Source organism: Myxocyprinus asiaticus, chromosome 2 (genome assembly GCF_019703515.2).
Source record: "Myxocyprinus asiaticus isolate MX2 ecotype Aquarium Trade chromosome 2, UBuf_Myxa_2, whole genome shotgun sequence".
Classification (NCBI taxonomy): domain Eukaryota; kingdom Metazoa; phylum Chordata; class Actinopteri; order Cypriniformes; family Catostomidae; genus Myxocyprinus; species Myxocyprinus asiaticus.
Window position 1 is genome coordinate 17,496,138 of NC_059345.1, and position 15,672 is coordinate 17,511,809.

The 15,672-nt window shown below is 36.8% G+C and overlaps 1 protein-coding gene across 3 annotated transcripts; it reads right to left on the minus strand.

Annotated features, from left to right (window-relative positions):
• Positions 1 to 1,109: 1,109 nt before the first annotated feature.
• LOC127413311 (transcription factor E2F8-like) lies at positions 1,110 to 13,856 on the minus strand. Of its 3 annotated transcripts, none has more exons than XM_051650358.1 (14): positions 13,601 to 13,856; positions 12,477 to 12,546; positions 12,061 to 12,309; positions 11,028 to 11,184; positions 10,618 to 10,929; positions 10,305 to 10,466; positions 9,222 to 9,359; positions 8,808 to 9,008; positions 8,433 to 8,517; positions 7,874 to 8,345; positions 6,452 to 6,769; positions 6,168 to 6,303; positions 5,351 to 5,670; positions 1,110 to 1,900 (listed from the first exon to the last, which is right to left on the minus strand). In XM_051650358.1, the coding sequence occupies exons 2-14, from the start codon at positions 12,537 to 12,539 to the stop codon at positions 1,751 to 1,753; spliced, it is 2,763 nt and encodes a 920-aa protein (XP_051506318.1). In that variant the 5' UTR covers positions 12,540 to 12,546; positions 13,601 to 13,856; the 3' UTR covers positions 1,110 to 1,750. The 3 variants fall into 3 exon arrangements, with proteins under 3 accessions (XP_051506318.1, XP_051506309.1, XP_051506299.1); XM_051650349.1 differs by having other exon boundaries at positions 10,305 to 10,463; positions 12,456 to 12,546; XM_051650339.1 differs by having other exon boundaries at positions 12,456 to 12,546.
• Positions 13,857 to 15,672: the final 1,816 nt, after the last annotated feature.

A 15,672-nucleotide genomic window follows, 5' to 3' on the forward strand; every position in this document is an offset into this window, starting at 1 on the left:
AAATTAGAAAACATACATTTTAACATTAGATGTTAAATTTCGATTTTAAATTCACTATTGTTTTATATATTGTTCTATGGTCTATACAGTATTTAACACAACTACATCAGAAGTAACTGTAATTAAATTACTGAAAAATTAAGAGTAATCCCTTCAATGAAAAAGTCATTAAATTACAGTAATTAATTACTTAGTAAAGCATTACACCCAACACTGCTCCTGTATGACATTCTTCTGCAGAATACAAAAGATGGAAGAATGTTTACGTTGTTCTCTTCCACACATGAAAGTGATTTTTAAACTATCCATTTTCAACCTACCTATGCAGCTGACTTACTACCTAATCAGTTAATGGCTTAATCGACATTTCTGAATGAATGGAACTCTTAAAGAGATAGTTCACCCCAAAATTAAAATTCTATCATCATTTACTCACCCTCATGCCACCCCAGATGTGTATGGCTTTCTTTCTTTTGATTTTTAGAAAAATACCTCAGCTCTGCAGGTCCGTACAATGCAAGTGAATGGTGACCAGATTACTGAAGGTCCAAAAAGCATATAAAGGCAGCATAAAAGTAATCCATATGACTCCAGTGGTTTAATTTATGTCTTCAATACCATTAATTTCATTATATTAAAAAAATAAAACATTTGAAACTATTCCACAGGAAGACGTTAAATGTGGTGCGTCAGCATAAGATAGTAGTCGAGCCACAGCTCAAGCATATCATCTGATTAATATTTGAATCGTTCTTTTGAAACAACATGCAAAACTTTTGTCAATTACTTACATGTCAAGTAGAACTTTGGGAATAAAAGGTGAGTGTCATATTACAATAATACAAAATTCAACATCAGTATTGCATTTATTTTACAATGGTGACTCCTAAACGATTCAAATTAATCCAGTTTTAACCGGTTCATTGGAACGAACCAAATCGTTAAAACTAATCAGACTTCTCAATGCAAGTGCTGTGTTATTTGGGAATGTTAGGAAATTTTAGGGAATAGATGATTTGAAAAGTCAGGTGAGGGCAATTCCCTTATTTATGCCATTAACGGTAAATAGAAAACAGTGACAGACAAAAGTAAACGCATCTTTAGTGCACATTAATTTATCTTTATTACACAGAAACCACATTGTACAGGAGACAGCTCATATAAATGATGTGCAGATTGTAATATTACTACATTTCATTAACATAAAATACATCTACAACATTTCATAACACCTTCAATTTAACAACATTCTCCCATATTAATACATTTTAACATAATGCCAAATTATGTCAGTTTAATATTCTGTGGTACTTATAAACATTTAAAGGTTTGGCAATTCCTAGAAGCCCTGAAATTAGATTTCCTGTTAACATTTAATACAAATTTTTGCACCATGTTTTGTTCATTCATTCTTTTGTAACCATCCATTTACAGCATTTTTTTAGGCAATACCTCATTTAAAAAGGCCACCTCGATTGTGCTTTTATTTTTTTCCTCGATAAACCCTCAATTGCCTTCCTGTTAAAGAGTAGCACCATGTTTGCATGCTGTCCTGGCTTCCTCAAAGTCTCAGCACCATGAAAAGCATTAAGAACCACAGATACACAAGAAGTTAATGCAGACCCTATAGTAAAATAATAAAAAGGGAAACATAAAAACTGATCAAAAGATACACACATAATGGCTCAAACAGACGAACTGTTTTTTAGCAGCATTAGGTCTGCAGGTGTGGTTGTCCTCAGTCATCTCCTCAGGTATCTTCTGAACTTACATCAAGCTTTCTCTGAGGGATGTAGATGTTTCTTGGTACTGTAGTGTTGGTTACAGTAGGGAAGGAGACCGGGGTGTGGAAGAAACTCTGCTGGAGAGGTTGACTGCCTTTGGGCGTGGTTACTAAAGCCTGGAGGAATGAGAACAAATATGCAAATGGTCATAAAAAATAAAAAAAGGACTATTTACAGAAACTCAGGGAGGGTCTGAGAAACTGACCTGGATATTAGGTTAGGGTTTGTTTTGTTTACCAGTCAAAGATTAACTCAATTCTTATCAAGCAATAGCAAAACTGACTTGAAATGTCATACTGACTTGATTTAGAAAAACATAGGTGCATACTACACATTGCATTTGTTAGGAATGCTTGATATTCTGATGACATATATTGATGATTTTTTTTATTATTGACTGCCAAAATTAGGTCTTATTTCAATGTAAACAGTTTCGATGCCTGGCTTTGGAAGAAGATAGTTATCTATTCTGTCTACATTATACAGTATTACTTTGATGCCATGTGAGACGCTAGATAAATGTAATTAATCTAGACATCAAGATTTACATCATATTGGTTATCTGCCTTTGATAAAAATAATTATTGGCATCTGCCAGAAGTTCTATATCAGTGAATGCCTTTAGTGGATAGTTTCATAGATGTGGGTGAGAAAAAGATCAATATTTAAGTCCTTTTTTTTTTTTTTTTTTTTTTACAATAAATCTCCACTTTCACTTTTACTTCCACATTCTTCTTCTTTTGTTTTTGGCAATTCGCATTCTACTTTCATAGTTTCTGAAGATATGCATTTAACTACCGGAGTCATATGGGTTACTTTTGGGCTGCCTTTCTGTCCAAAGTTCTGGTCACCATTCACTTGCATTGTATGGACCTACAGAGCTGAGGTATTCTTCTAAAAATCTTTGTTTGTGTTCAGCAGAAGAAAGAAAGTCATACACATCTGGGATGGCAAGAGGGTGAGTTAATGATGAGAGAATTTTCATTTTTGGGTGAACTATCCCTTTAACCACTCTTAAAGTGCTCTGAGGCACGTGCTCTCCGCAATGGTTTGCGGCAAACTCCCGCAAAAATATAGGTAAGGATTCTGATAGTGGATGCAAAGCGCTCCTGTTTCACTTTAATTTAACGTTTGCGTGGCAAATGTTTTTGGTCGATGCACGCAGTGACAGAGAGGACATGCCTGCTTACGCTATTTCTGTGGAAATGATAGAATGAAGAAAACAAATGCACACATATTTTGAAATACACACATAATCTCAAATGTCTTCCTTTATGAGAAATTGTGGGATTATTCTGAGACACTAAAAATAACTTGTGAAAGTGAAGAATTTAGGACAGTATACTGTATAATAGGCTGGGTTCCAAAAATATTAAAAAATAAAAACAGTGGAAATGTAAAATGGAACAAGACTAAAGTTGACCAAGATACATATTTTAAGTATCTGGAAATAGTTTGATATTTAAAATATAATTGGTTAGTATTTAAAGCTTTAATGGAAATGTTATATCCCTATTTTATTATATGATTACAAGTTAAATATAAATAAATTACTTTTTAAGATGGATAAAGCACACATACACCTTAAGAAGTATGACAATTTGAAAGGCAATTAAATCATCGACAATTACCGGTAATCGTCATAATAAATAAAAAAAATTTTTGACAACTTTTATAATCCAAATATAAGCCAAATTTTATAATCGTGACAGCCCTAGTTGAAACATGTTTAAATTAATAAATAACAAATATATGATTAAAATTTGGTCTTTAACAGTTTGACAGTTTGTCATTTTGCACATAATCTTCAAGCCATCAACAGAGTTGACTGGACTGAGGAGATCATTTCAACTCACAACTTTGCAGCAAAAATTTATAGTGAACATGATCACATGTTTGTTATTAACTCATTTCATTATAGTAATTGTATCGATAAGAATATGTTTGTATTTATGATGGTTTTGTGTCATACTTTCGTTTAATCATCTAATCTGTCAAATCTAACACAACAGTCAGCGGGCTTTCTGCAACCACTTACTGCGCATGCACTGACATTTTTGTAAACAAGAGGATTGGGTCTATAGACCTTATTCACAGGAGCGCCATGTTTGATTTTTAATTGGAATGGAAATGAAGCTGTGAAGGATAGACTTACCATCTCTTCAAAGGCATGCACGGTATAAAGACGTAAAAAGCTCCTAGATCCCATCTGATTTTTCACAACTCGTTGTCTGTCTGGAGTTTTGTCTACTGAGTGTCCTTGAAAAATAATTTTTTCAATGTTTTGTACACGGAATGATCTAAGAACACTTTAAACTGCAGTACAGCCCATTGAAGAGGCTGTACATCTATCCCTCACAGCCTCATTGTCATTCCCGTTAAAAATCAAAGATGGCACTGCTATGAATCAGGTCTAGCATGTGCTGAATAACATTTATATATTTTTTTCTTGGCAGATACCTTTAACAAATACTTTAACAGGTAGTTAAAGGGCAGTTCATTTAAAAATGACATTTCTGTCATCACTGCTCACCCCTGAGACTGTATGAATTTTTCTCTGCCATGGAACAAAAAAAGGAGATGTTAAGCAAAACGTTTAGTCTCATTCACTATCACTGCATATTTTTTTCATTCAATGAAAGTGAATGGTGACTGAAACTCCCTAATATCTCCTTTTGATATCCACTGAAATAAGAAAGTCATGCAGGTTTGCAACAGCATGAAGGTAAGTGGTGACAATTTACATTTTCGTGTGAAATCTCTCAATTAAAAGTCTAAACTTGTCAGCTACCTTAAAGATGGCCATTTAAAGTTGACAAAATGTATTGAAAATGTTAACAGATTAAATTATGAAAGAGAACTGTGCTGCATAATTAGTTATGATATATATTGAAAACAGATTATGTACAAATATTATATTTATATAATTATATTATTATTGTTTTGTATATTATTACTTTTTTTTTTTAATTGACATTCAGATGGCAGAGAAAATACCTGTATATGTCAGATGGAGCTCTAGAGAGATGGAGATATCAAGCAGGAGTAATAGTGTTTTACAGACGCAGAATAACGGCATTTGCATTCCGGATTAACAGGTTTATGAAGGTTTATACATGTGTAACATCGTAAGTTTAGTAAAAATGCGCTTCCCTGCATGCGCTAGCACTAAACTCAAGTGTCAGCTGCTAACTGATGGATACACGAGAGAGAGGGATTATTTTGATTCTGCTGTTTTAAGCGTTTCCTCTATTCACGCCCCAAAATGTAAGACCTCAGCAACTGAAATTTAAGACTTCTTGTAATTTATTTAAGACTTTTTATGTCCTTAAATTTTAACTTTTTAAGACGTTTTAAGGACCTGCGGATACCCTGCTATGGGTGCTGCAGAGTGATACAAATAGAAGTTCTGTGAAGAGCTCAGTGCTGTGATTTATCATGAATAAAGCAAGGCTGTTGACCAATAAGTATCCAGGACCAGAACTATCCATTTTATATTTGTTATCATTATGCTACCAATTTTACATACAGTATTAGCACATCCCTAGCATTTACAGTGGTCTTACCTGGGGTATGCTGAAGGAGACGGGCTGCCCGTGTATTGAGGCTGGCTGCAGAGCTTGAGCAGGAGAGAGGGGCTTCACAAATATCATGCCCCGTGGTGGCCGGCCTGGGTGAGGGGATGGCAAGGGGCTGGCCCGCTCTGTAATAGAGTTTTGTGTGGTGGTGCCAGGGATAAGACCTAGGTTCTGCAGGGTGAAGTTGAGAATGGTAGGACTGGGGCTGTGGATACGATGGCCATGAGAAGAGAATGGAGAGACGGTAGGTATCCGATGAATAGGGAGATGGGTGGGAGTGACTTCTTGAGGAAGAACGGGTCTGGAACCTATGAAGGAAAGAAATATGGGTAATCATTTAATTCATTACAGAAAAGGCTTTACACAAATAGATCTAAATGGAAATAAAGAGTGAGGAAGAGAAGTTATGCAGGCAAGACCTTTGTTTCTCCATTGACGCCCATTAAAAAGTAGTCACTTATTCTAACAAAATAATGTTTTTGAAAGCAAAATATTCAAAAATTGTAAATGTTTCATTATATTATATTAGATATTTTGTCAGTGACTGATTGTTTTGGAGGGCTCTAAACAGTGTCAAATAGTTTTTTCCCGTTTCCCTTGGCTTCTAAAAGTTTTGCATTTATGGCTCAGGTGAGTGGCTCAAAAGATTTGCCTATAAGCAAAGATGACACTGTCCAGGTTGCATACTTCTTGGGCTACATGGGTAGATATCAACATAAACAGGATTCTAAATGAAATTAAACATCATAAGTTACTGATTTGAGACACCCTTAATGGGCAGCAAGCAAAATGGGCACTAGCATACCTGCTGTTGGGGTCTGGTAGACATTATAAGTTGGAGTGGAGGCTTTGGAGCTCTCTCCAGTGGAGCACTGCACATCTCTGAAGCTCACAAAAGACTGCTGGGAGATTGGAATCAAATAACCTGCAGGGATCAAAGTCTGAGAAACAAACAAGAAGAATTAAAGCCAAGACTATAAAGAAAATATCACATCTAAACCACCAAGTTACCTGAGGATTCAAAAGATTAATTGGACATGGTGCTGTACAGTTTTTTCTGAATTCAAGAACATGCAGTGCTATTCCTACCGCTGTATGTATGGGTCCAGATGGCAGCACCACATCCTGCAATGGAACGCTGACTTTCTGGACCTGTGATTGTGCTGTTCTGACAGGGGTCAGTCCTCTCTCATTGTCTGAGGTCTGAACCTTGTCCTCCTTCTCCAGGAAGGGTTCCACGCTGTGCTCCAGAGGTGCTGCGCTGGCGGGCAACGAGGAAGAATGGTTCTCAGAGGGTTTGGAGAACTCCAGATGCAGGACTCTCGGGGATGGACGGTTAGAGAGAAAAGCACCTCTTCGGGCCATCAGACGAGCTTGGAGAATCTCACACAGCTTTGGAGAAGCGCTCTTTAAAAGGATACAACAGCAGAAAGGGTCAACCTGGCTGCTACAGACTATAAAATGCGTAGCTAAGAAGTTCAGGGTGGAAAATAACTTTTTTGCCCAATTGAAACAGTTGTTTTTATATTTCCAATTCAACTATAAAACATAAATCAATATATACTACATACACTCACTAAGCACTTTAATAGGAATATAATGGTTCTAATAAAGTGCCCGACGAGGTCTTGCCGTTTTAGCCCATCCGCCTCAAGGTTCGATGTGTTGTACATTCTGAGATGCTATTCTGCTCACTACAATTGTACAGAGTGGTTATCTGAGTTACCGTAGCCTTTCTGTCAGCTCGAGCCAGTCTGGCAATTCTCCGTTGACCTCTCTAATCAACAAGGTGTTTCCATCCGCAGAACTGCCACTCTCAGGATATTTTTGGTCCCATTCTGAGTAAACTCTAGAGATTGTTGCTCGTGAAAATCCCAGGAGATCATCAGTTACAGAAACACTCAAACCAGCCCGTCTGGCTCCAACAATCATGCCACGGTCCAAATCACTGAGATCACATTTTTTGCCCATTCTGATGGTTGATGTGAAAATTAACTGAAGCTCCTGACCCATATCTGCGTGATTTTAAGCATTGCACTGCTGCCACATGATTGGCTGATTATAATCACATGAATAAGTAGGTGTACAGGTGTTCCTAATAAAGTGCTCAGTGAGTGTACATCTCACATTGGCTGTTAGATAAGCAAAACTACCCTCTGCTGCACAAAAAGTACAGATATTTGGTGGGTGTCAATTTCACACCCTGATGAATTTCATTTCTGACTATTTGTTTTGGGCAAACTGTATACTAGCAATCTGGCTTAAAAGCTTGTTCAAATGATTACTCATTTTTCAATTGAAGTACTTTAATATGTTCAAAGTAAAGTGTGTAATTTCTGTGCTGCCAAAAATTATTTGCAAAAATAATGACTGTACGCAAACAGGTTCTCCAAACAGTTCTACCACCCTTTTCAATCTCTTCCAATGTTTGGTTTAACAGGTTCACCTTGTTTAACACTTTAACTTTACATTTCTTATATACTGTTATACAAATAATTCACATAAACTTACCTTTGGCTCTGTCCGTTGGACTTTGGATGGACTCCCCTCTAAGCCCTTTTCTTCACATGCTCGTTTACGGTTCGAGGGACTTGTTGATTCTTGGTCTTGTGATGATGAGTAGAGGGTTTGGTCAGCACTACTCACGGTAGGGGGTGATGTTTTTGTGTTTGTGCTCCCTGGGCTCTCAAATGTCATTGAGCGAACAGCTAGGCTGGTGGGTGGTGGTCTGAGAGAGGTGGAGTGCATGTAAACAGCATATGATCCGCCTGTCTGGTGCTGAGGTATCAGAACAGGGATGACGGGGGTGCACTTGGTAGGAAGGGATGGGATCGCCCCTACAGGCAGAAATGGGATCTGCATTCCTGAAGGTCCATTATGCTGATGTTCATGAGCAGATGTGGATTTAGATAGTATAGACGATACTGAAGGGCTTCCATTCTGTGAGTCTGCCACCTCCCTCTTAGATTGCCTATGGATGTCTCTGTAATCAATGCAATAGTGTTGATCACTCAAATAGATACTTCATTGTTCTTTTTATCTTTTTTTTAAGGAACACAAGTTTACTTACATGGACTGCTCATCTAGATGCCTTTTGCAGATGGCAGCAAGGTGGGCCATTTTGCTTGCACAGAACACACCATTTGCAGAATCACCTTAAGTTTTCAGGGTAAAAACTTTAGTTTTTGCAGTAAAATAAAAAAGAATCTAGTAATGTTTTGACTTTAAATTGCTAATGCTGAGTGCTTTGTGCTCTTTCAGGTCCATTTTTGTTTTAAAGCAACATTTGTATTTAATGTTAATGTTTTTGTATTAGTACTGTACAATATGCAGCTAAATATGTTGAAAACAAGAACAAAATTTAATAGTAGTTATTGAACAAAGATCAAATCTAACCATCCTTGTCACTGTTCTTTAAAGGTACATTGACAGTAAACTGGTTCACCTGTCATTTTATTGGGACTAGATGGTGCAGAATTAATTTTTCTGCGGTCATCCTGAATGCTCTTGACCAGTTTGACCAAGGAATGATGGCGAGTGAAACCTCGTTTTGTTCCAGGGGAGGAAAATAAATTTTTAGCACAATTGTCTATGGAGGAACGAGAATCCAGAGGCCTTGATGCTGATGAAGTGGAGATCTTTAGATCTGTGAGAAAACAAATATAAACAAACAAACAAACAATAAATGATGGAACACCAACCTACCACACAATTTTTTTTTATTAAAGGAATAAGGACCTCAAGTGAGAAGTGTATTTTTTAGAAGTACATATTGATTAAAGCAAAATAATTTTGATTGTGATCAGGCCAGATTTCATAAACAACAGAAAAGGATTATAATGGTGTATGGAACACTAACCCTTTGGAGATGGCAAGTCACTTGGCCCGGTCCACTTAAAAGCAGGCTTTCTACCTCTATCCTCAGTCACGTGCACTTTCTTTATCAGCTCTAGGCTGCTCAAAACATTTGCGATGTCATAAAGTCTGCGGATCTTAGCTGGCAACAGAAAAAAAAAGAATAAGGCTTTCAGTAAAAATACAGATGTGTTTTAGTTACTAATGTTTTTTAGGTTCTTTAAATCCATTTTTAATGATTAACTGTACTTAAAGGGATAGTTCTCCCAAAAATGATCTCATCATTTACTCACCCTTATGCCATCCCAGATGCATATGACTTTCTTTCTTCTGCTGAACACAAAGATTTTTAGAAGAATATCTCAGCTCTGTAGGTCCATACACTGCAAGTGAATGGTGACCAGAAATTTGAAGCTCCAAAAAACACATAAAGGCCACATAAAAGTAATCCATAAGACTCCAGTAGTTAAATGCATATCTTTAGAATTGATATGATAGGTGTGGTTGAGAAACAGATCAATATTTAAGTCATTTTTTACTGTAAATTCTCCTCCCTGCCTAACAGGTTGTGATATGCACGAAGAATGCTAATTGCCATAAACAAAAGCAAAAGAATGTGAAAGTAAAAGTGAAAATGAAAGTGGGGATTGATTGTAAAAATAGGACTTAAATATTGATCTGTTTCTCACCCACACTTATATCGCTTCAGAAGATATAGATTTAACCACTGGAGTCTTATGGATTACTTTTATGATGCATTTATATGCTTTTTAGACCTTCAGAGTTTTGGTACCCATTCACTTGCATTGCATGGACCTGCAGAGCTGAGATATTCTTCTAAAAATCTTTGTGTTTAGCAGATGAAAGAAAGTCATACACATCTGGGATGGAATAAGGTTGAATAAATGAGAGAATTTTCATTTTTGTTTGAACTATCCCTTTAAGTGCTTCGTTTGTAGTTGATTTTTAACCACCAAATAAAATAATATCTCCATGAATAATTATAACACTTTCACCATAAGTACAAATTCCAAAGTGTTATTTAGGGTACAACTTTAATACATATCATGCTGAGAACAGCACTCACTTTTGAACTTGTTTTTGTCCTGATCCACCACCTGGTCCTCTCCGATGAGGATCTTGGCAGCAATCTCCAGACTAACCACAGGAGGGCTGGACACCAGGAACAACATGACAAACTTCTGACTCATCACTCTCAGAGATTTGTCCTTCCGACTGTTTGCTGCTGCTACAGAAAAGGACAAAGTCAATACATTTGTGTTCTGTGCTCCAGTGACACCACAAAATAAGTCATTTCTACTATCTTTTGTAATACAACAGTACTCATTGGAAATGACTGCTTCAGGCAGAGGGCCAGCCAGAATGTCACATTCACACACCTGCTTTAGGATCTGTTCCCGAAAGCTCTGCTTGACCAGAGTCTCCATCCATATCAAAACTGGCCATTTCTTCATTTTCCTTTTCCTCTCCATCCAAGTCGAACTCCCTCTCTTCTTGCTCTAAGCTCCTTTGACGGATCTGTTGCAACAGTTGTTCATAGCGGTTCTCTTTGCCGGCTCGTCTGAGTACAGCAAGTGTCTGTGCGAGTTTCGCCCGCCCATGCCAGGTGTAGCAGTTCTTAGCCAGTCGGCTGACCATGCTTAGACTTTCAAGGACATTCATGATATCATAGATGCGACGACGTTCCACATCTTAAAGGGTAGAGACAATAGCAGCAATTAGGATTGATCAAACAAAACATAATTTGATTACGAATGCATTAACTGTAGTTGTGTTTTGAGCAACTTACTCAGTTCGGCTGCCACATCGTCAAGGCAGATGTTGTTGTTTACAGCAGGATTGGGGTAGTTTGGGTACCTTGCCAGAAATTTGAAACACAGCAAACCCAGGCTTTTGTCTTTACGACTTATTTGAAGCTTTTCTACCTCCTCCCCTTGCTCAGGCTCCTGTGTGACAAAGGATAACAAATATTTAAACACATGGACAGGCAAATGAGCATTGCCATCCAAGATGCGTATGACTTTCTTTCTTCTGCTGAACATAAACAAAGATATTTAGAAGAATATTTCAGCTCTGCAGGTCCATACAATGCAAGTGAATGGTGATCAGAAATCCAAAAGCTCCAAGAAGGAGATAATGTCAGCATAAAAGTTATCCATAAGACTCCAGTGGTTAAATCAATGTCTTCTGAAGCGATCCAGTTGGTTTTGGGTGAGAACAGACCAAAATATAACTTATTTTTCACTGTACATCTTGACAGCAGTCTTCTTAGCGATCATGATTTCCAGCTCGACTACACTTCCTATAGCGCCATCTAGTGATCTGTGCATGCGTCAAGCACCAGTAAGTGTAATCGAGCTTGAAATCATGATTGTGCCTAGAGACTGCAATGAAAATATGTAAAGTGAAAAAGGGGTTACATTTTGGTCTGTTCTTACCCAAAACCAACTGGATTGCTTCAGAAGATATGGATTAAACCACTGGAGTCTTATGGATTACTTTTATGCTGCCTTTATGTCCTTTTTGGTCACCATTCACTTGCATTGTATGGACCTACAGAGCTGAGATATTCTTCTAAAAATCTTAACTTAAATTCTGCAGAAGAAAGAAAGTCATAAACATCTGAGATGGCATGAAGGTGAGTAAACGATGAGAGAACTTTCATTTTTGGGTGAACTATTCCTTTAATCTTGGTTGCAGGTGCACTACCAAATAGATCACTATGTCCTTAAACAAGTCTCTTTACCCTAAGTCACCTGGAAAGTAGTACTGATTTACTATTTAAGTGTAATTAAATCTCTTCTGTTGACTTTTACTGATACCTGTGAGTTTTCAGATTCACTGCTGTCCACAGCACATTCTTTCTCACGGTTGCGAATCTCAGGGCTGGCTGCACTGATGAGCATCTTCAGGTTGGATGTGGGCGTCCAGGGTTCGCTTGATTGTGCCTCATGGCCCTTAGTGGGTGTTGTCAGAGGTCCCATGGTCTTATGGCTCTCCAGTAACACAGCTTCAGATGTAGATTTCCCTGAGTTTTTTAATGGTGTTTGTGGTTCCACAAAAACATGCCCCTATTTCACAGAAAACACATTGGATATTACGTTTGCACTATTTAAGGAAAAAGCACTGACGTACTGTATGTTCTTCAAAGTAAACACATCCTATTCATTTGATAAGACAAAATGACATTTGTTTACACAAAAACAGCGTAACTGACATTTTCATTTGCTGATCTTGCCTTGAGTGGACTGTTTAAAGGTTTCTTGACCACCTTATGACCGTCTGGTAATGTACTGTTCATCTTCCACCTAAGGAATCAAACACACAATGCAATGTTACAACATTTAACGCCCATCAGCAATATTATTTACAATGAATTAATGAGCCCTACCGTTTCTTTACAGCATTATACAATCTTGGAGACAGCATCATGAAGATTTTTCAGCTGTAACACTTATCAACGTGTGGCTCAGCTAAAACTGAATTTTGTGATTTAACAGATTTTCAGAAATCCGCATAAATAAAAAAATATATATTTTGATTTAAAATTCCAGTATTGATTTTGTGCGCTTAGCGATAACTGACGAGCGTTCCATCGAATCCTGACGGAGAATTTCTAAAATAACACGCCCCCAACGGACAGTGGCCAATGAGCGCGGCGCTGGGAGGCGGGACTTCACCAAGTCCCGCGCGCCTCCACACTTTTTGAAATCTTGGTGCGGAATCTCAACTCCAAATGAGTCAACCCGGAACTTACTAGGCTAACTTTAATGCAACTGATAAAAGAGTTTAAAACCATCTAATGGTCACGCATTTTGCATAATTCAGAGTTAAAATAAATACACTATTTACTTAAACCACTTTCAACAGCACAGTTTCACGTCACACATTAATTTGACCTAAGTACCAACCTGTATAGGGACCTACAGTTCACATTTGCTTACATGCTATATAATTAACATTTGTACAACCATTACCAAATAATTGTCCAAACATATACTTATATCAGAATATTTGGGTGTATTTATAGAAAGAACACAGTCATATTTGTTCATAGCACTAAAAATTGGTTGTTTCATAGTCAGTTAGCGCGGGTTCAAGTCCCCAAAAAGCCGCCAATCTGGTCGTGTGGCTTAAATTGATAATATTGCTTAAAATAAAATACATAACAACGGAGAAATTTTTGCTTTCGATGAATTTAACCAACCATATAGTTTTTTTTAATTTTTTTTTTTTTTTTTTTAAGCCAAACATGCTTGAAACCAGCAAGTCCACAAGCTTACAGCTACCAACCAACCCTTCGTAACATATCCCTCCGTGTACTAAAACTACAAAACATGACAAAATATAAACAATACTCACCCAAACAAAGATGTGTCACTTCCACATACTACTCAGCTCAAATCCAGACGTGCTTGTATTTCCGTAGGACAGGCAAATATTTCGCAATTCTACATCTCTACACTCTAGACTCTAAATCAACGTAAACGTGGATGAATGTAAGGAAAGAGGCTGCTTTCGAAGCACAGCTGAAGAAAAGTTTAATGCAACCAGCCAACATAGTAAAAAGTTGATTTGATCAGTCTGACCATTCATCCCGCCTAGATACTGGACACATCGCGCTACATCACGCCCCGCCCCGTAAGTATCTCCACCAATCACAGCTGGAGGATCCTAGACTGGGGGAGGAGTTAGACTTACGACGACTACTACAACAGTGGGGCTGGGAGGTAAAATCTTGATCAAGGGTCAGACAATATGTCAAGACTTTTTCCAGGGTGTACGTGGTACCCACCTCCCCCCCCCCCAGTTTCAAATGCACTCTCATGCAAGAAGCTGCGATTAACCAGGGATTTAGTTCTAATCAAGATTATTTTAACATTTATTTGTTCATATTCACAACAAAACAGAATACAGAAATACTGACACTAACAATGTAATAAATAAAAAAATTAAAAACTTATTTTTTTAAGCTTGAAAAAAAAATATTGTCAGTGTAATTTTTGTGAACGTGAATTTTTTTGTACATGTATATAAAATACATTTTATAATAGTAATATATTAATATATAAATAAAATATACCATTATAATATTAAATTACTTTAGAGATGCTGAATATTTAGTTCAATGTTGTGTTCACCATTGTTTTTGATTAATTTATTTACGTGAATGTGTTTACATTTATTTACACTGGTGTATACGTTCAAATGTTGTTTAATACTGATAATTATATTTTGTAATAAAAGTAATACTTAGTTTTGTTGGGCCCTATTGTTAATGGCTTGTAATTTAGTAATTACCTTTTTAAAAGGTAACTTTAACTCAAAATTGCTCAGGGACAGAATAAGTAAATATTTTAAAGTAATAGCTACATAATAAAATTATTGACAGTGTTGTTTGAATTGATTATATTCTGTTCATATTCATGTTCATTAACATGAACTATGGCTTATTTTATGAATAAAATGCCCAGTCCTTATCCACCTGCGACTCAGCTTTACTTATTGTACACTGAACTATGTATTTATTTATTTTTAAAGATATATTTGTACAGGGACAGAACAAGAACATAATTTCATAAAAAAAAAAAAAAAAAAAAAAAAAAAAGATGCATTGTACTTAGAGATTATAGCGTATGATATTTTACATCTCAGGTCCCTAGATAGGCCCTTTTTCCCTAGAAAAAATAATAATAAATGACAATAAAATAAATAAAAAAATACATAAAAATAAACAATAGAAACACAAGCATTTAAAAATGGGAGAGAATATATAAACTATAAAAGTTCATATATGAGACTCAATTATATGGTTTTAAAAATAGGTCCAGTTTATTAGATATGAATTTGTAGTCATTTTACTTTTTAATACTTAAGTATCTTTAAAACCATGTACTTTTTACTTTAACTTCAGTAATACATTTGTTTGGTATCTGTACTTTTATTAAGTATGAAAACTGAGTACCTTTTCCACCACTGGTGTGATATAACTAACGTCTATTAAAAATTAAAATTAAAATAAAAAATCTTATTCCTGTAGCACAGTCTGCCGCTAGATGGAAGCGTGCGTATTCACTATGCGCGTTGTCATGGAGACGTTCGGCGGTTAAGCGAAGGAGAAAAGACCAGTGTGCGCGGAATGACGTAATGTGATGGATTGAAGATGATCCCGCGTGCACTGCCTACTCTGCCTGCCACTGCTGTTCCTCTCGCGCAGACAGGGGAACATAGCCCGCATCCTTTAGCGGAGACCCAGCGCTCCTGTTTGGGGTAAGTTGTCAGTTTTATATTCACGTCAATCGTCTTAACTAGGTGCTCGTAGTTTAATCTGTTTTATCACACCTTAATTATTATCATTGGGGTCAGAATTGTGGTGCAGTGTGAGCTTTTAAAATGTAATCACTTAAGAATCAGGGGACCTCGACTACAATACC